This window comes from Heteronotia binoei, chromosome 5, assembly GCF_032191835.1.
Source record: "Heteronotia binoei isolate CCM8104 ecotype False Entrance Well chromosome 5, APGP_CSIRO_Hbin_v1, whole genome shotgun sequence".
Lineage (NCBI taxonomy): Eukaryota > Metazoa > Chordata > Lepidosauria > Squamata > Gekkonidae > Heteronotia > Heteronotia binoei.
The window spans coordinates 90,477,882-90,498,914 of NC_083227.1; the positions used below are offsets into that span (position 1 = coordinate 90,477,882).

At 38.7% G+C, this 21,033-nt stretch overlaps 1 protein-coding gene across 3 annotated transcripts in view; it reads left to right on the forward strand.

Annotated features, from left to right (window-relative positions):
• Nucleotides 1-21,033, forward strand: part of BICD2 (BICD cargo adaptor 2) — a 160,904-nt gene that overhangs the window by 86,225 nt on the left and 53,646 nt on the right. For all 3 annotated transcript variants that reach the window (XM_060239803.1, XM_060239804.1, XM_060239805.1), the window contains exon 2: nt 12,645-12,857. In XM_060239803.1, coding sequence (XP_060095786.1) covers nt 12,645-12,857 — 213 coding nt within the window. The remainder of the gene's footprint in view (nt 1-12,644; nt 12,858-21,033) is intronic.

The following is a 21,033-nucleotide window of genomic DNA, read 5'->3' on the forward strand; positions in this document are numbered from 1 at the left end:
GAGGGCATTTTGTCCCACCCAGAATAAAAACCAAAACCCAGAGCAGGATTCTTAGTCTGACTAATCCAATGGGATTGAGTTCCAGAAGAAGATGTCTGTTGGCTCTAATGTGTCTTTAACCTTGTCTCTCCTCTGATTATCTATCATCTGCTATGCTTCTAACAGTGACTTACCTGTTCTGGCTGTTGTTTTATCTCTGTTCTGTTCCTTCTTGTTTCTGGGATCATTAGCTCATGAAGTAACCGAACTGAGCCAGGGCTGCTCCTGTCCAGGATACAGGAAGTTGAAGAATTTAGTCTTCCATCCCTGAGCCCATTCCAAGATCACCCATTCCAAGATGTCCTCCTAATCTTAGAGCAGAAAAAATCCTTACAGTGAGCATCCACGGCACTGTTATCCCACCAATGGAAAGGAGCCTCCAGCTTTCAACGAAGAAGAAGAAGATGTTATTGGATTTATATCCCGCCCTCCACTCCGAAGAGTCTCAGAGCGGCTCGTAATCTCCTTTACCTTCCTTTCCCACAACAGACACCCTGTGAGGTGGGTGGGGCTGGAGAGGGCTCTCACAGCAGCTGCCCTTTCAAGGACAACCTCTGCCAGAGCTATGGCTGACCCAAGGCCATGCTAGCAGGTGCAAGTGGAGGAGTGGGGAATCAAACCCGGTTCTCCCAGATAAGAGTCCGCACACTTAACCACTACACCAGCTAAATTCTGGTGTTAGAAAGGTCCCTGAGCCTAATTCGGCCAAGATGCCTTGACTTGCTGCTTGTGGCTGGCCTCTGCTCTGAAGAAACATGTGGCTGAAGCCTTCTTGTTTACGTTTTCCAAATTCTTGTATTGTATATTCATAAAGGTTACAGCAATTTGCAAAATGACACAAAAATTACACGTAGTGCTTGTAATATGAATTGCAAATATTACGTAAGTTTTTTTTACCATAAACAAAGCTCTACGACTACATTGAGAATCTCATCCTGATTAATGCAAGTATTCTAAAATTGGAAATCAAATTGCAACTAAATTTGATAAAGATAAGTGAGCGTCAGCATTTGAGAGATTATGTGTGATTTTTCCCCTTATATATGGATTGTAGCTGAAGCCTTCTTGAAATTGCTTGTGCAAAGGATTGTAATTTGTGCCATGCATCACCTTGAAATCTGACATTGTTTAGTATAAAGAATCTGTTGCTTATTATGACTGAATGTGTTTGCTATCTTGAATTGTATTGATTTGTAATCAGTAAATGACATACAAATTAATTACTATTTTCCACATTTAAATTCATTCAGTTGTTTTGAGAGTATGCTTGCAAACTATAGAATCCCTAATCTCTGAAGGGTTTTGTCCAAACTTCAGTTTAGCTTTTTAAATCTATGTATTCAACCTATATGATTTTGGCTTCACCAGCCATAAAGGATTGATCAGGGGTGGGGAACATTTTTCTGCCAAGGGCTATATGGATATTTATAACATAATTTGCGGGCCATAAAAAATTATCAGCTTAAAAAACAGTGCTCCGCCAAGGGAGAATGTTTCAGGCCAGCAAAATTAATGCAAATAATTGTTTTTCTATTTGAAGTCATGTGGGGAAAGCCTAATCTGGTGTACATGCACACACACACACGGCCCACTGCCCTAGGCAAGTGCATAGGTCCAGGGCTTTTATGTAGAAAAAGCCCAGCAGGAACTCAATAGCATATTAGACCACATCCCATAAAATTAGCATATTAGGTCACACACTCATTAGCATATTAGGCCACACCATCTGGGATAATCAAGTGCAAACTGAACTGTGACAGTAACTTTTCCAGGCCTTGCAGCAGTTCTGGCCAACCAGCCAGGCCCCAGGGAGGCTGCCGCACAGTATATCTGGGCCCTGTGATCCCTACATCTGGGCCCTGTGATCCCTGCCAGGCCACAGGGAGGCTGCCACATGGCTTGGTTCAGTCCAGCAATCCCCGAGGGCCACACCAAGTGACCTCGAGGGCCATATATGGTCCTCGGAACAGAGGTTCCTTACCCTTGGGATAGATGGTTGTCTTTATGAAAGTGGATATTTCCATCAAACAGATTTTTCCATTTGATGCTTAATGCAAGTATTACTTACCACGGGGAACACGAAATATACCCAGCCCTGATTATAAACAGGATAGTTCTGCAAAATCCAGTGTAATCCTTCCTATGCTAAAACAATTTTTATTAGTAACATATGGTAATAAATCTATATCTATATCTTACATCATTAAAAATTTCTTTTATCTACCCCATATATTACTTTCCACCCACCCCTCCCCCCGTTACTTGACCCCCGCCAGTGTTATTTACTTAAAAAAACCAAATATTAAAGGTACCCTTAACTATTAAAACAAACATTTATATTCTTCTTTTTAAAACTTAATTATTATCAAAAATTGTCCAATGTCCTTTTATTTTCCACTCTTTTTCTAAATATCTTCTAAACTTTTTCCACTCCATCTTAAAAACTTCTAAATCATAGTCTCTTAATATCCTTGTTAATTTGTCCATTTCACTCCATGTAATAACTTTTATAATCCAATCCCATATCTCTGGTATTTTTTGTTGCTTCCACAACTGCACATACAATGTCCTAGCAGCTGAAAGCAAGTACCAGATTAAAGTTCTATCTTCTTTTGGAAATTTTTCCACTTGTAATCCCAATAAGAAAGTCTCTGCAACTTTCATTACTTCATATCCCAATATCCTAGAAATTTCTTGTTGAATCATTTGCCAATACTGTTTTGCTCTTTCACAAGTCCACCGCATATGTTAGAAAGAACCTTCATGCTTTTTACATTTCCAACATCAGTCTGGCATCTTGTTATTCATCTTTGCTAATTTTTTAGGAGTCATATACCATCTATACATCATCTTAAAACAGTTTTCTTTAATACTTTGACATGTTGAAAGTTTCATAGAGTTGTTCCACAAATATTCCCAAGTTTCCATCTGTATTTCTTTATTTACATTAACTGCCCATTTGATCATTTGAGATTTTACTACTTCATCTTCTGTAGACCATTGTAGAAGTAATTTATATACTTTTGAAATTAATTTATCATTGTCTCCAAGCAGAACTTTTTCCATTTCTGTTTGCTCTTTCCTTATTCCTTCAGTTTTAATATCATTCTCCACCAAGCTCTTTATTTGTTGCATTTGGAATCAATCACATTTATGATTCAACTCTTCAGCAGTTTTCAGTTCTATTTTGCCACTTTGTATTTTTAATAATTGTTTATATGACAACCACTTTTCTTCACCTATCTCATTTTTATTACTTCAGCTGGCACTATCCATAATGGTCTTCTCTCATCTCCGTATTTCTTGTATTTCATCCATGTATTTAGTAAATTACTTCTTATATAATGGTGAGAGAAAAAACCATCCATCTTCTTTTTTCCAAATACTCTTACTTAGACTTTGAAATCCCAGGAAAATTAGATGCTATTACTATGATAAAACTTGTTATGCTCTTGTATGTGAAGAAAAAATATTTCCTTTTAGTGCAAATTGAGCAGCAAGACATACAGACTGATACATGAGACACTGATATTTAAAATGCATCTAAGCTGCTGTGAACCAAGTAAGGCAGTCTAAACTATATTAAAAAGTTATTGGATTGGAGGATTTTCATGAACAGAAGAGGGGATAATTTTTGTTGATTTCTCCCCTCCTACTGCATACCTCTGACTCCTCTCTCATACTGTTCCTGGAGGTCCCGATCTCTCCCAGGAACAGTACTGGGGGCTGTTTGGGGTTGCCGTAGGAGGGGAAGTCAAGGAAAGTTGGCTGTAGTGATGGAAATCCCTTCTGTCAACGGAAATGTTTTGTGGGATCTAAACTGTAATTTGCACAAACAAATGTTGGCGTAGTTTTTATTTCATCTGTCCCTCAGAACTGAAAGCTTGTTACAAAACAAAATGTAGGCCTGACTCAGCCATGAAGGTCTATCTCTGTCCCATAGTGTAGTTGTTAGGATAAACTCTGATAGCTAGCAAGGGTAGATGCATCCTCCTCCCCTTTCTCCCTCCAACACACACACACACAGAAAACACACACTGTTAATGCCAAAACCTTACACCTTTGATTTGTTCCTCATTCTTTGCCAAGTTATCTGTCATCCTCACCTTTCCTGTTTGGCCATGTATTTGAATAAATAAATTAGAAGAATCCAGTAACAGTTTTTGTAGCAACAGCTGCTTTCAGAAAATTTTGGGTGCAGATATTTCTTGTTGTACTGAGATCCAAAACTGTACTGGAATGCTGTATTTAGTGCATGATCCAAGAGCTGTATCATTATAATGTGACACAATTCAGGATCAAGCAAGAGTTACCTGAAACGTATGACTGCTGCCTCTCTGTATCTCTTTTTCCTATCTCCTGGTAAAATCTATTTCGGGTAGCCATGTGACATGTTCCCTGTCTCCAGGGAAGTCCCTGAATACAATGATAATGTATCTCATGTCTGCTTGGTTTAGACATTACCTCCTAGAGACACAGGAAATATGTAGATTGGGTTTGTTTTCCAGGTGATATTTGGTTTGGTTCTGTGCAGTGTGTACTCTGTATGGATTCGTGAAAATGATTTCATGTAAACAGTAAGCCCACATATAAATTAGAACTCCTTCTTTTCTACAGCATTGTTATTCATAATCTTGTTTTCTGAATTCGTAGTGTCTTCTATGTAAAAAGTTTGTAAAGAACTTGTAACTATTTGAATGCTCTTTATATTCCCCCAACCGTGTGTTTAGGGAACGTAGTTAGAAGAGTATCATTTGTATTGTGACATGCTCCCATCTGTGTAAAAAGTTTATTATTCCCTCCCCTTTAATTTATAAAAATCTTTTATATGGTATTGAATGTTTTGAAGAATTTCACAGCAGTGTTGTGAGGGACTGTCAGTTTTCAGTAATCCTTAACAGGGAAAGTTTTTTGTGGGGGACAAAGGGAAGCAGAATCAGATTGCCAAATGTTAGTAATACAAGTTCAGATGAGAGGATGTTTCATCCATTGTCTACCTGGTGCAGTTAGTCTGAGTTTAATCACAAATGATTTCTTCCTGACATGCAATATAATGGAGGAAAGAAATCTGCATATTGCAGACCCTATCTGAGCACTGCCTTATCAAGAAACACATCAGTAACATACAATGTCGCAGCAGGACACATAAAGTATTCCTAATTATTCTCTAATTGTCATGCAAGAAATCTTATTAAAATAAGCTATCAGGAGGCAAGCAAATTGTTGCAAAAATCCTAATTGCTTAAAATGTCATTTAATTAAGATACTATGTTAAATACATTATATGCATATAATATTTAACGTTGTGTTAACTTCCCATGGCTTTTTGCATTTTGAGAACCAATGGCCCCAAACTGTCAGGCTCTTTACATACCAAGTTAATTTTGGTCACCTGAAATGCACTTCCACATCTAAAAGCATCAGCCTCGTAATTCATTAGTTTGATTAACAGCTAGAGACATGTGGGCACGTGTGCTGATCTCAAACAAAGACTAATAACAGGGCATTATTTTATTATTTATTATACTTCTACCCCACCTATCCATGTTTGTGCCTCTATGATGCATCTCACAAAAATAAGAATTCTAAAAACAGGATAATAAAATCAGAAAATACCTTAAAATCGACACAAAATCATGAAAAGTCTGGGTCATTTTGTAACAGATGATCTGAAAATGCATATGGGGAAACAGCTGAATAATGACAGATATTGGCTGGCCAATTTCCCTCCCATCACAGCAATTCCTTATTATTGTAGTTGCCCCATCTATGCACCAGAATCTATGCTATCTTTTATGTCATCTTACTAGAGACAGGGATGGGAATGAAGGAATAGAGGAAGAGCAGCACAGTAAGTGGGCTGCCGTATCTCCTGCTTCCGTGGTAGAGAAGATTTAGGTACTCTGTCATTGTGTTAAAGAAGCCAAAGCAAAGTTTTGTTTATACATCTGGGAAAGCCCTTTGGTTGCAGACACAATCCATTGTAGGGAATGGATAAGGTAGACTGCGTTGGGATATGGCTGTAGAAACGTATTTGGGTAATGTATATCTGTAGCTCATGACTTATGAAATTGGTCTACAGCATGTAGTGAAATGCTCCTCACCCTAGGATTCACTCAGTATTTTATTAATTGGAGCTACATTTTACACATGCTCAAAAGGCTGCAGGTCTGGTAAAACTTCATTTATTTATTGCACATATCCCGCCCTCCCCAAATGGGCTCAGGGCGGCTAACAACAGTCACAATTCAATGACAGATTCACATTATAACAATAAAAACATTATTAAAACATTAAAATATTTAAACAGTTTAAATACAGTTCAGATGGTGTTCTGTCTGTTTTGAATTAATTTATGATAAGACTGTGGGGTAGATAGTACAAGCCCCCATAGATGTTAAAGCACCTCCATTTAGTTATTACAAGCCTGCCTGAACAGATATGTCTTACAGGCCCTGCGGAATTGTGATAAATCCCGCAGGGCCCTAGTCTCCTTAGGAAGGGCATTCCAGAGGGCAGGTACTCTTGCCCTTGTAGTGGTCAAATGGGCATCCTTTAGCCCAGAAATCTTTTCAGATTTAATGAGCTTGATCATAGTGCTCTCTGGGGCTCATGTGGGGAAAGGAGGTCCTGAAGGTAGACAGGTCCCAAGCCATATAGGACTTTAAAGGTCATAACCAGCTCGGAGCACTACAGGCAACCAGTGCAGTGTCTCCAGTGCAGGTTTGATGTGCACTCGTAAAGGCAGCTCCAGTACCAACCTGGCCGCAGCATTCTGCACCAGTTGCAGCTTCTGGGTCCGAATCAAGAGCAGCCCCATGTAGAGGGCATTACAGTAGTCTATTCTTGAGGTGACCGTTGCATGAATTACTGTAGCCAAGTCGCTGTGTTCCAGGTATGAGATGAGATTAGTTCTCTCTCACCTGAGCTCAGAGTACTCCAGAGCTTTGTTATGCAAATAGGGCTGGCCAAGTTAAGAACAAAATGTTTAATATCTCCCACTTTGCTGAAATATCATACCTAAAGGGGCAGAGATTGGAACAACCAAAAGGGTAGAAAGTAATTTCTTCATCTTGAAGTAGGAAGACTAGGATTGATCACAGGGGGATAGACTCCCAATGGGAGAGTGTAAAATGTCAGGAAACATCCTTGGGTGGTCACAAACCATGAAACACTAAACTATTTGCATAGGGATTCCATTTTGCTCATGTGTCAAGCGACAATGAGGAAGTCCCAGCTCTGAGAACCAGGATAATGAAAGATTTTTAAATGCTGCAGATTTAAGAATTAATAATTATCCTAATTAAACGTTTTTAGGAATATATATAATTCAGGGTTGAGAAGATTGTGTGTATTCTGCTTTTCTTTATATTCTTGCTCATCCTGATGCTTGAACAGACCAAGTGTACTTTCAATTTTTGTTTATTAAGCTTTCATACATTTTGAATCCTCAAAGCATGATCTTTGTAAACACACTGTACCTGTTTGGTTCTGCTTTTCAAGGAGCAGTAAAGGTGAGGGACAGCAGGTGTTTTCTCTACTCCCGAAGCACAGACATTTGATAGATCATCCCTGCCCTAGCTGGTACAGCAAAGTTGGAGATGTGGGAACTAGGTGGAGTCTTTAGACAGATACAGAGTGTTAGATGTACAAATCCATACAGAAGGAGATACTGTTTCATATTGGTTGGCAGCAGCCATTACTACCCAGAGAGAAGATTCTTTTACCTGGGAATAAGGGAAAGGGGTGGCATAGCCAGATGGAGATGGCTGCAGGGCTTTCCCAAGCTCCCGGGACCCAAGTCCATTCATTCACACAACTGATCTGCTGTAATTTATAACTATTTAATAATTGGTTAAGTTCAGATCAGTCTTCTGTATAGCAGCAGACTTTACTCAAAATTATAAACCTACTCACATAACTTGTTTTGTGAATAGAAATAAAGTATATTGGGGAGGGACGGTGGCTCAGTGGTAGAGCATCTGCTTGGGAAGCAGAAGGTCCCAGGTTCAATCCCTGGCATCTCCAAAAAAAAAAAAAGGGTCCAGGCAAATAGGTGTAAAAACCTCAGCTTGAGACCCTGGAGAGCCACTGCCAGTCTGAGAAGACAATACTGCCTTTGATGGACCAAGGGTCTGATTCAGTATAAGGCAGCTTCATATGTTCATATACAACAGATATTTCATGTCTGGATTAATACTAGTATATGCACATTTGTGTGTGTATGTATTTGTATATGGATGCACCATAGGCTTCCCAACCCCCCCCCCCCCGCCCTGCCGGGGGACCCCTGAATTAGCAGCCTAATCCCCCGCTCTCTAAAAATCTGAAAGCGGGGGTGGGGGGGTGGAATGGCGCCATGTCTCTTTCCCTGCCTGGCTTCAGGCTTCTCCCTTCCTCCGGGTCACAAAGACCCGCCCACCGCCGGCCTGCTATTTGCTCCAGTCCGGCCTCCCTTCGCGAGGTGCATGCTGGGACTCGTAGTCCTTGCATCCTCTCCGGCTGCCGGGTGGCGTCTCCTCGGGGAGTCTGGCCGGCAGGGGGGTGGGGAGCTCCGCCCCCAGAGGACCATGTGCGTTTCTACCTCCAGAGGCGTCAGTCGCTGATTGAAAGGCTTCCTCTTGGGATGGTGTGTCTGTGTTACTTTGAAGAAGTTGGCAGCAACTCGTGAGTAGAAAGGCCCATCCCCTTCAGAGTCGCCAGAAATGGGGGGGGCATGTCTGCTGAGCATTATTCTCTATGCGGAGATTGATTCTCATAGGGTATAATGGGGAATTGATCTGGAGGTTTTGGGGGCTCTGGGGGAGCTGTTTTTTAAGGTAGAGGCACCAAATTTTCAGTATAGTATCTAGTGACTCTCCCCAAAATACCTCCCAAGTTTCAAAACGATTGGACCAGGGGGTCCCATTCTATGAGCCCCAAAAGAAGGTGCCCCTATCCTTCATTATTTCCTATGGAAGGAAGACATTTAAAAAGGTGTGCGGTTCCTTTTAATGTGATGGCCAGAACTCCCTTGGAGTTCAATTATGCTTGTCACACCCTTGTTCCTGGCTCCGCCCTGATGTCTCCTGGCTCCACCCCCAAAGTCTCCTGGCTCCACCCCCAAAGTCCCCAGATATTTCTTGAATTGGACTTGGCAACCCTAATGCACCATGCAGAAATCAAAGTTGTTAACTTGTACGGTTGCATAAAACACCCTATGGGAAATTTCAGTTGCCTAATTGCTTATTATCCAAATAATTAGAACCTGGAATAATAAGTATGAGATATGATTAAATGGCCGCAAGTAATCTGGGGTGACTGCACAGTAGATGCAATTGAAAGGCATAATGGATTGGTAAAAGTTTTAAGACTTATTTGTCATTGGCAGCAGTTCTTAACAAGCTGGAATGAGTCAGTACAAATGAGAAAAGGAACTGCTTATGTTAAATATGTGATTTATGAGAGTAAAAGAGTCAGAAGTGCAAACATCATGATGTCTTTGAGCCTGGAACTGCAGGTGCCAATATACAAGTCAGAAATTCATAGAATCATAGAGTTGGAAGGGACCTCCAGGGTCAATGCAGGAAACTCACAAATACCTCCCCCTAAATTCACAGGATCTTCATTGCTGTCAGATGGCCATCTAATCTCTGTTTAAAAACCTCCAAGGAAGGAGAGCCCACCACCTCCCGAGGAAGCCTGTTACGCTGAGGAACCACTCTAATGGCCAGGAAGTTCTTCCTAATGTTGAGCCGGAAACTCTACTGATTTAATTTCAACCTGTTGGTTCGGGTCCTACCTTTCTGGGACCACAGAAAACAATTCCACACCATCCTCTAGATGACAGCCCTTCAAGTACTTGAAGATGGTGATCATATCACCTCTCAGCTGCCTCCTCTCCAGGCTAAACAGGCCCAACTCCTTCAACCTTTCTTCATAGGACTTGGTCTCCAGACCCCTCACTATCTTCGTCACCCTCCTCTGGACCTGTTCCAGCTTGTCTATATCCTTCTTAAAATGTAGTTCCCAAAACTGAACACAATACTCCAGGTGAGATCTTACCAGAGCAGAGCAAAGTGATACCATCACTTCATGTGATCTGGACACTATGCTTCTGTTGATACAGTCCAAAATTGCATTTGCCTTTTTAGTCACCCCGTCACACTGTTGACTCATTTTCAGCGTATCGTCCACTCCCAAGATCCTTTTCGCACATACTACAGCTAAGACAAGTCTCTCCCATCCCATAACCATGCATTGGATTTTTCATACCTAAATGCAGAACTTTACATTTATCCCTGTTAAAATTCATTTTATTGGTTTTAGCCCAGTTTTCCAGACTGTCAAGATCATCTTGTATCTTATTTCTGTCGTCTATTGTATTTGCAACCCCTCCCAATTTAGTATAATTTGCAAATGTAATAAGCATTCTTTCTATTTCTTCATCCAAATCATTTATAAAGATGTTGAACAAAACAGGTCCCAGGACAGATGCTTGAGGCACCACTTGTCACTCCTCTCCAAGAGACAGATCCACCTAATGGTAACAGGATCCAAACCACATTTTACCAATTTGAATCTTTTTCAACTCTCTATGTTGACTTTATAACAAAAGCAGCTGTATCTTTTCATAATAGGTTAGATATGGGGACAGTTGTCATACAGATAGTTGTTCACAGATGTAACTGACAAAGCTAAGACATTCTGGATATACTTTGGGGTGGTGATGGGCAGAGGGATATGATCTGTCATGGAACACCAAGCATGTAGTGTGTTTTTAACAGCAAGGCTTGACTTGTATGCTGTATATATCTTGCTGAAATGTGTGTGATTGGAATATGTATATCTGGATAAACTATTTATACAGGGAGTGGTGGGGGGAGTCTTTTGATACTCTACTGAGTTTCAAAACTAGTTTACAATGCTCTCTACCAGCTCCATTATATATGTCTGGTATGGTATGTGAACTCCTCTTCACCTAAAAGAGGGGCATGCTGACCAGATAGTTAGGCCTAAACTTTTGTAACTCTAGAAGCTATAGAGAAGAAATTTTTGCCATTCTGAATGAGTTACTCTTCTCATTTTACTTTAGTGAAATTGGAACTTTATTCTCCATATTGAGCTGTGCAGCATAACTGATTGGTAAAGCTCATGCTCTGTATGCAGAACATCCCAGGTTCAATCTCCAGTACTTCCTATTAAAGGAACTCGAATAAATGTGGTGTTCTCTGCCTCAGACCCTAGATAATATTTGGCAAGATGGACCAAAAGGGTTCACTTTGTATTAGACAACTTTAAAGGTTTATACTGTGACTAATAAAGGTAGTCCCATGAAGGAATATTTTTTGTTCTTCAAGGCTACTAATATTCATTATTTGGCATTATGTGGCATGCTGAGGAGAAGCTTTTCTGGGGTTTGCTATCTCTTTAACAGTTATTGAGATCTTGAGTATTAGGCTCTTAAGCAGCTTTGGTGAGTTGAAATTCATTTGGCAAGGACTTGCACAGATGGTGTTTTATTTTTTGCCTGAAATGTGACTCTTTTTAATTTCCTTTGGGATTGCACTGTGACCCTGGCCAGAATATACTCAATGGGTGCTTGTCTCTGGTTTCTCTGATTTGCTTATCTGAAATCGAGTTTGATCTGATAGGAGCGATAAGTGGGTTCCTTGAATACAAGATGGAGCAGACGTGTCCCATCATTAGTTTCAGTCCTGCTTTCATAATTACTGCATCAGCAAATGTCTCCTTATCTAATATGTCAAAGTAATGAAATCCTTAGGCCTACTACTCATATGTTGGAAATAAATTTACTTCTGCGATGACAGATATGGTCTGAAGGGTTATAACATAAATGGAAAATTTGGTAGCTGATTAAACAAGGAGTTTTGTTTAAAGGAAGAGGAGATGCAAAAAGCATAGCATTAGAATTAGCAGTTTTTCTTTCTGTGAAAACATGTCTTTATAAGAAATGGCATGTGGAACATGTATGTTCATCTGGAAGAAGCAGACCCATCTTGGAAGGGACAAGGCTGCAGTGAACTTCTTGTAATTCAAAGCATTCATTAATCTAATTGATTTGTCCATCTGTCAGGTGGATCATTACAAGCAGAGGGCTATGTAAAATGTTAAACTCATTGCTTTTATGAACATATGTTGCCCAAAGGAGCTAACTGCTTCTAAAAGCTAATTGTATGTGGCCAGTGCTGCCCAGAAGGATACTGCAAAGTCCCTTTTTTCACTTCTGGGTACCATGGGAACTGCTGGTGCCTGAGAAAAAGAATAGCTTGTTAGCAAAGAACAAAATAAAATAAACAGTTGTAAATTAGTATAAAGTTAGGCTGATAAAAAGATATATCTATTGAATACATGGCTGCATTGCTATTGTACTCAAAGGGCTACTTCCTGTGTTGCATTTTTCCTTCAAAGAGATAATCACAGTAGAAAAGCAAACATGCATGCCATCTTGCATATCTAACAAAAGCAGGTTGTTGTTTCTGCTTTATGTTTTGGAATGTGGATGTGGTAGTCAGCTTTTTCATCTTGGCACAAAACACATTTATGCCATGAAATTAATCTTTAGTGGAGATTTCTGCATTAAACATCTGCCTTCTTTTTGGCAGGCTTTCGGGCAGGCTCATACCAACCACAAGAAAGTTGCAGCAGATGGGGAGAGCAGGGAAGAGACCTTGATTCAGGAATCTGCCACAAAGGAAGAGTACTACATGAAAAAAGTCATGGAGCTGCAGACAGAACTGAAACAGCTGCGGAATGTTCTTGCCAACACCCAGTCTGAAAATGAACGCTTGAATTCTGTCGCACAGGAACTGAGAGAGGTAAGGTCCTCACATGATAGTATGTTTGAATTAAAACCATCATGTTGCATTCCCTTGACAATCCATAGCTAATTACTTGGTACACTTGCCCTAAATTACATACACCATAGATGATTCAAAAGTACTTATACTTAATATTTTATAACCTGCTTCAGACCCATAGGGGCCCTGCAGCTGCTATTCTGTACAGTTCTATAATATATGTAAACATTAAAATAATTTTAAAAAATACAATAGAACCACCAGAGGTAATATTTTTTAAAAAAAATCACACACAAGCACTATAGAACTAAATGAATTCAGCCAGCCATCCCAAAAGCCTTATATGTCAACGACAACAAAATTAAGTTGATTTTTAAAAACTCACATGAAGAAAACAGTTTGATGAGCTGTCCTGGGCAGAAAATTAAATGAGAATGGTGTTGCTGCTGAAAAGGTTGGATCTAGTGGTTCCTCCAAGGGAAGAACTCCTTCTTCCAGTGGAAGTTTCTTCATTTAGCAGAAGGGAACCAATTGGATTGAACCCATTCCGTGTTAGTTGTATATAGTACACTGTGAATATAGAGTAAAGAGAGCGAATTGTTTTCTAGTTTCCTTTTGGCCTTCCAGAACCCCACATATATCAAAGAAACAAATTGTTAACTACCAGAAACCAGAAATGAAAGTATTTAAATCATTTTCAGAAAAGAGTCATATGGAATGGAAAGGAACTGTGTAGTTCTTCCAAATTAACAAGGAGCCATATGAATTAAACATGCTATCTTGTGGAATTTATACCTTATCATTTACGGGTAATGATACCTTCTGAATTCTACCATCATTTAGTGATGGGAAATTGCAATGAATATACATTATACTGAGCCTGCTGTTGAAACAGCTTAAAAATGGGAAATTATTAACTGAAAAGTTGGGTCTGTGTAGTGATCAGTCTTATCAAGGTGCAGGATGAAGACATTTTGCAGGGAAGGATGGAGCAGAATCTTGCTTTCTTTGAGTCCTAATCTGGCAAAAAATATTGGAATATGAGAAAAAGCACTGACTTCCCTTATTGACAAAATCTTGTGGGTAAATAATGTTTATATGGTAAAGATTTTAAAAATTTTCATGGCAGCAGTTTTATTTTATTTTTGAAAAAATATTTAAACTTATACAATACATACAATACGAATAACAAAGTAATGTCAGGGCACTGAATTAATGATGATAAAAGAAGCAAAGTTAATGACAACACAGAATGCATCTCTAATACCAATTAGGAGTGACATATATTAGAAAAATGGCAAATCACTGTAGACTGCATTGTTAGGAACTACATTTTGCTGAGTTAAATAAGATACAACTGGATACTACTATAACTATAAATAAGATACAACTGGATACTACTATAAAATTTTTCCTGATAATTTTTCAAGTTTGGCATGAGATAATAGCTTGTGATTTTGCACAGGAGAAAATATTCCCACACCTTGTTTTGCCAAAATAATAATGAAGGTGGGCTCATGTCCCTCCATTTTGCAGCAGTTACAATCCTAGCAGAAAGCATGCTGTTGCAGGTCACTTTAAACTTTGGGGTGAAAATAGGATGTTACAGCAAGAAGTAAAGGCAGCAAAGTTTTGGAAGTACTAGGAAGTTTATGAATGAAATAATGTTGGCTTAATTCAGATGTTAAGTGTCCTTGTGAGAAGAGATTCATGCCAGAGGAAAATGTCACAAATAAGATGGAAAATCTATTAAATGCTAAATCCAAGTCAGATAGTGGCATTAATTGCTCATTATAAAATTTTTGTTTGAAGTTTTTGTTATTGGACACAGTTGAATAGATAGAATTTATCATGTAATAGTAAGCATTATGGGCATTAATGTAAATGGTGTGTTTTGCTACTCCCCCATCTGCTTTAAACCTTGCATTTTGTATCACTAATGCAGGCAGATTCTTTCACTTCAGTGAGTGCAGTATTCATAAAAGAAAAATAAATATTTAGCAGGGGATCCATGAAGTGGGAAGCCTTAAATCTTTTCACAGTCAAATTCTCTGTAAAATTAAAGTGGCTCACATAATGGAATTAGTCAACACTTAGCCATTTTCTGCATAAGGCTTTTTTTTTTTAAAGAATAAATTGCAGGAGTGTAATCAAATGGGAGTAATGTTAACTCTGCTCTGTTTTCTCCTGTGACATGATTGCAGGCCCATTAAAACTGGAGTCAAGCTGTGCTTTCTGTAGACTGGCAATCTGCTCTGGTCTCAGAGCATTTCCATTAGTCTACTGTGCATGTTACTTCTTGCCATCATGTTTATTTAGAAATATTCCCAATGTAAAGGCTAAGCAAGACACCTAGGACTTATATTGCACATTGTGGGTTTATTGCAATGTTGTGACCCTGACTTCTTGACCCTGAAAGACAGGTTTTGGTTAGGTGCGGTTTTGGAAAATGTGGCACTGGTGGCTTGGAATAGGATTAGTTGTATGGGTTTGTTGTTGCTGAGCTTCAACAGGCACTCCTATTTTATTTATGCTGTGTATATGTGGAACTACTGAAGAGATATTTCCTTTGAAGAAGGTTGCTAACTTTGTTGTGGTGCTAGCCTTCCCTCTTTTAAAAAAACAAACTATCCCTTATATGTGAAGTTGGATGCTCAGTTTCAGACTGTTAGTGTTTATCTGAAAAATGTGTGTGAAATTTATTTATAGTTTGTAAGGCTAGCCAACCTTTGGGTAGGACCTGGACATCTCCTGGAATTACAACTGATCTCCAGTCAAGAGATCAGTTTCCTTGGAGGAAATGGCTGCTTTGGAGGGTGGACTCTATGACATTATATCCTGCCATGGTGCCTTCTGTCCACAAACCCCACTCTCCCTGGTTTCCACGTCCATATTTCCCAGGAATTAGCCATGCTGGGATTGGCAACCTTTTGGCACTTAGACTCCTTTCATATTACTATTTTAAACCAGATTTTATTCATTGGCCTGATTTCAAGGAAAGCTATACAGGAACGAAGTTATACAGGGACAGCAAATTTCCTTCCATTAATGAGCTTTCTCTGAAGCACCATGGTCATTTCAAACAGTGCTGCTTTTTTCCCCTGCCCTTTTTTTGCCACATGATCTTTCTCAGACTGTTATATCCGTGCCTAGAGATTCATGAGCTTCATACCAGAGAACAATAGATACTAGGATTGAAACATCTGCAACCGAGTTGATCAGCTGTCCTGGACCACCTATAGGTGGTCAGTTGGAATTGACCTATGGGTCAGGAGCAGGTTGGAATCTCACTGTATAATCAGGCCACGGCCTGGGGTTTGCATGCCAGTTTACCTGTATATACTAAGCCCAATCACTTTAAGTAAAAGATGCTGATCACACTCTGGGAGTCCTCGTTCTTCCCCACTGAACCCAGTATTTAACAGTCTTTACAGAAATTAGAAAACAATTTATTTACTGCATTTGTTTCCCACCCTCCTACACAAGCAGGCCCAGGCTGGGTTACAACCAAGTAAAAACAATTAAAATACATGCAGTAAGAACATGATAAAATGCATGCAGTAAGAACATGATAATACTTTCAATATATAGTGCTATAAACCACAGCCCTTGATACTTTATAAAAGTGGGGAGGGACGGTGGCTCAGTGGTAGAGCATCTGCTTGGGAAGCAGAAGGTCCCAGGTTCAATCCCTGGCATCTCCAAAAAAGGCTCCAGGCAAATAGGTGTGAAAAACCTTAGCTTGAAACCCTGGAGAGCCGCTGCCAGTCTGAGTAGACAATACTGCCTTTGATGGACCGAGGGTCTGATTCAGTATAAGGCAGCTTCATATGTTCAAGTGCCCTGAAGAATTCCATTTCACACATTCTGCAGAACAATTGAACTGTGGGAGCCTTCCTGACTACCAAAGGCAGGCCATTCCACAAAGTGCAAGACACAACAGAGAATACTTTGGTAGAGGCAGCCATTTGCAGGGTGGCACCTTCAGTAAATGTTACTCAGATGAGTATTCTGGCTAGAGCTATGTCCAACCAGTGGCTGCTGTGTGTCTGGGTGTCTTACTTTTTGTTGCATTTTTTGGTTTAAAACAATTTTATTGGTAACATATGGTAATAAATCTATACCTTACGTTTTTTAAAAAAACTTCTTTTATCTACCCCATATATTACTTTCTACCCACCCCTCCCCCCGTTACTTGACCCCCGACGGTGTTATTTACTTAAAATGCAAATATTTAAAGGTTCCCTTAACTATTAAAACAAAAATTTATATTCTTCTTTTTAAAACTTATTCATCATCAAAGATTGTCCAATGTCCTTTTATTTTCCACTCTTTTTCTACATATCTTCTAAACTTCTCCTATTCTGTATTAAAAACTTCCAGATCATAGTCTCTTAATATTCTTGTTAATTTGTCCATTTCACTCCATGTCATAACTTTTATAATCCAATCCCATTTCTCTGGTATTTTTTTCTTGCTTCCACAACTGCGCATACAATGTCCTAGCGGCTGAGAGCAAGTACCAGATTAAAATTCTATCTTCTTTTGGAAATTTTTCCATTTGTAGTCCCAGCAGAAAAGTCTCTGCAACTTTGTTAAACTCATATCCCAAGATCTTAGAAATATCTTGCTGAATCATCTGCCAAACATTTTAGCTCTTTCACAAGTCCACCACATATGGTAGAAAGAACCTTCATGCTTTTTACATTTCCAACATCTGTCTAGCATCTTGTTATTCATCTTTGCCAATTTTTTAGGAGTCATATACCATCTATACATCATCTTAAACCAGTTTTTTTAATACTTTGACATGTTGAAAGTTTCATAGAGTTGTTCCACAAATATTCCCAAGTTTCCATCTGTATTTCTTTATTTACATTAACTGCCCATTTGATCATTTGCGATTTCACTACTTCATCTTCTGTAGACCATTATAGAAGTAATTTATATACTTTTGAAATTAATTTATCATTGTCTTCAAGCAGAACTTTTTCCAATTCTGTTTGCTCTTTCCTTATTCCTTCAGTTTTAATATAATTCTTCACCAAGCTCTTTATTTGTTGCATTTGAAACCAATCATATTTATGATTCAACTCTTCAGCAGTTTTCAGTTCTATTTTGCCACTTTGTATTTTTAATAATTGATTATATGACTACCACTTTTCTTCGCCTATCTCAGCCGTTATTTTTATTACTTCAGCTGGCACTATCCATAACGGTCTTCTCTCATCTCCATATTTCTTGTATTTAATCCATGTATTTAGCAAATTATTTTTTATATAATGGTGAGAGAAAAAACCATCCACCTTCTTTTTTCCATAATACAAATACGCGTGCCAGCCATATTTATTTCCGTGACCTTCCAACACCAAAAGTTTTTTGTTCTGCCAAGATTCTTGTAAATATTTAATAGTCATTATTTAATAGCGAAATTGGTCTGTAATTTTTTACGTTCGTGACATCTCTATCTTCCTTAGGTATCAACGAAATAACAGCTTCTTTCCATGTGTTTGGTACTTTCCCTTTTATTCTTATCATATTCATCAACTTCTGCAATTTTGGTATTAACTCATCTTTAAAAGTTTTAAAATATTTAGCTGTATATCCATCAGGCCCAGGTGCTTTTCCATTCTTCATTGCGTTAATTGCTGCTTCAATTTCTATTTTTTCAATTGGGTCATTCAAAACTTTTCGCATATTTTCAGTTAAGGGCTCTATTTTTATCTTTTGTAAATACTCATCCATCTTCTCTTTCTTTGTTTTAACACCTTTAAACAATTTGGCATAGTACTTAAAAAATTCACTTTTTATTCCCTCTTGAGTAACCACTTCTCTTCCATCTACCACAATTCTGTTAATAATTCTGTTTTCTCTCTTTTTCTTCAATTGCCAAGCCAAATACTTTCCCGGTTTATTTGCTCCCTCAAAGGATTTCTGCTGAAGTTTTTTCAAACTTCATTCCACTTCTTTATTTAACAAATATTTCAATTGAGTTTGTAATATTGTAATTTCCCTTAACATTTTCTTTTTCCCTGGCCTTTTTCTCAACTCCCCTTCCTTTTTCTTTATTTCATTTTGAATGTCCAACAACTGTTTTTCTTTTACTCTCTTACATTTTTATTATTCAAAGTAATCAACATTCCCCTCATTACTGCTTTATAGGCATCCCAGACTGTCTGAAAATCAATATCCTCTTTGTCATTCACTTGGAAAAAAGCTTTAGTTTCATTTTCTAGGTATGTCACTGTTTCTTTATTCTGTAGCAAATCTTCATTCAATCTCCATCTTCTCACCTCCTTGGACAGTTTTGTAATCCACATTATTGGGTTATGATCAGCACCAATTTTAGGTAAAATCTCTATTTTCCTTGTTATAAGACCTAAATCTTTAGTTCCCCACAACATGTCAATTCTTGAAAAAGTTTTGTGTCTTGCAGAAAAGAAAGTATAGTCCCGAACTTCAGGGTTAAATTTCCTCCATATATCTTCCAAATTTTCTTGTTTAACCAGTTCAAAAAAAGACTTTGGCAATTTTCCTTCTTTACTATTGTTTTTTTTCCCCTCCTGACCTGTCCAATGAGTTCTTAACTGTTCTATTAAAATCTCCCATTATCAAAACTTGGTCATAGGTCAGTTTATCAAGCTGTTGTATAGCTTCCTCAACAGCGGCTGGAAGTTGAACTGGAGGTGTTTTAAGTGGGTCCTTTTTTCTCAGACCTCTCCTTATTCATTAACTTGTTTTTCTTTCACTACTTAACTTGCCTTTTCTGCAGATAAGCAGGGCATTTTTATAAAGGTAATAGGGCTATATTGTAAATAGAATAACTTAGGAGGGCTCTTCAATAAAAGAAAGAGGACTATAGAATGTATCTGTTTTCTGTATCTAACACAGGGATCTTCAACATGGTTTAGAATTACCACCTCTTTGTATGTATACATATTAGTATAATTGCAATGGCCACCAGAGTTGAGTTCCCACTCTAAATCAAGAATCTATAGGGCAGAGGTCCCCAGCCTTTTGGAATTCTGATGTGGCATGGTGGGCACTTCAAAAAAATGGGTGCCAGAAAATGGCTGCCACGGGAGTTGAGGCCATCCAAGAAATGATTGCTGTAGCTTAACTTGCGTAACACAGTAAAGATCATTGTGCTGTGGTGGCAGCTGCTGCCAAAGTAACATTTTTTAAAAAAATCTATACAACCAATCAAATCTCCAATATTTAGTCAAAAGCCTTGCCAGGCAAAATCCCCTACCCACTTCTTGTTGTCTCAAGCAGATTCAGAGGAATGAGGGATATAAATGTTTTAAACAGAATGGGCTGCAGGTTCCTGGACAAAGTAGCATAACTTCATAGCGGGTAGCATGTTGACATCAACAGCACGTAGCCTGCTTGAGCTCAGTTTTGCAGCCACCTCTGTTGTTCTCTTTATTACATTAAATTTGTCTTGAGGATTCTCTCTGTAGTCAAGCTCATTTCCAGAGGTGAGAGGCTTTCAGCTTGAAGAACCAGTCCTTTTGGAAGCTCATGTTCTGCAAGAGTGTGCATGTTTCTATGTGCACAGAGGCACTCAGCCCATTTCCAAGCATATTATGACCTTCTGATGTTTATGATGCACAGTTGCAAATATTGTTTCCACAATGCTGCATTAAGGGTGTTTTGCTTTAGTCCTGTTAAGGAATGCTTAACAGGGTGGTTACCAACTATGACTTTTGGTTGCTGTCATCAGCTACCTCAGCAGATTCTGTGTCCTGAAGGTATCTTGAATTGGCTACTCACCACTCCCTTCCCCATCCCGTCATTCATTGCTCAATAGGATTGCTTAAAAAAAAAAGCAGCATTAACTCTGAGCAGTGTTGTTGCTACTTCAAGTTAACTGCTTGACTGTGCAGATGCAAGAAATGATTGAGCAGTTCCCTTTTTTCAGAATAGAATAAAGAATATGCTGAATTTATAGAAAATTGCTACAAATGTACTTGCTTATAAGAAATGAGGCTGTCTCTAATTTATAATAAATTGTGTTTGGAAAAACAAAATTCTGATTTATTCAATGTTATCAGTGATTTTTATTCCTCTTAAGACCATAAAATGGCAACAAGTTTCCCGAGGCTGCTTTTGAGGAAAGCTGCTTTGTTATTTTTGGTAGGCATGAGCAGTCATCAATGCTGGGTCTGGGCTGTGTAAATAAACTGCTAGT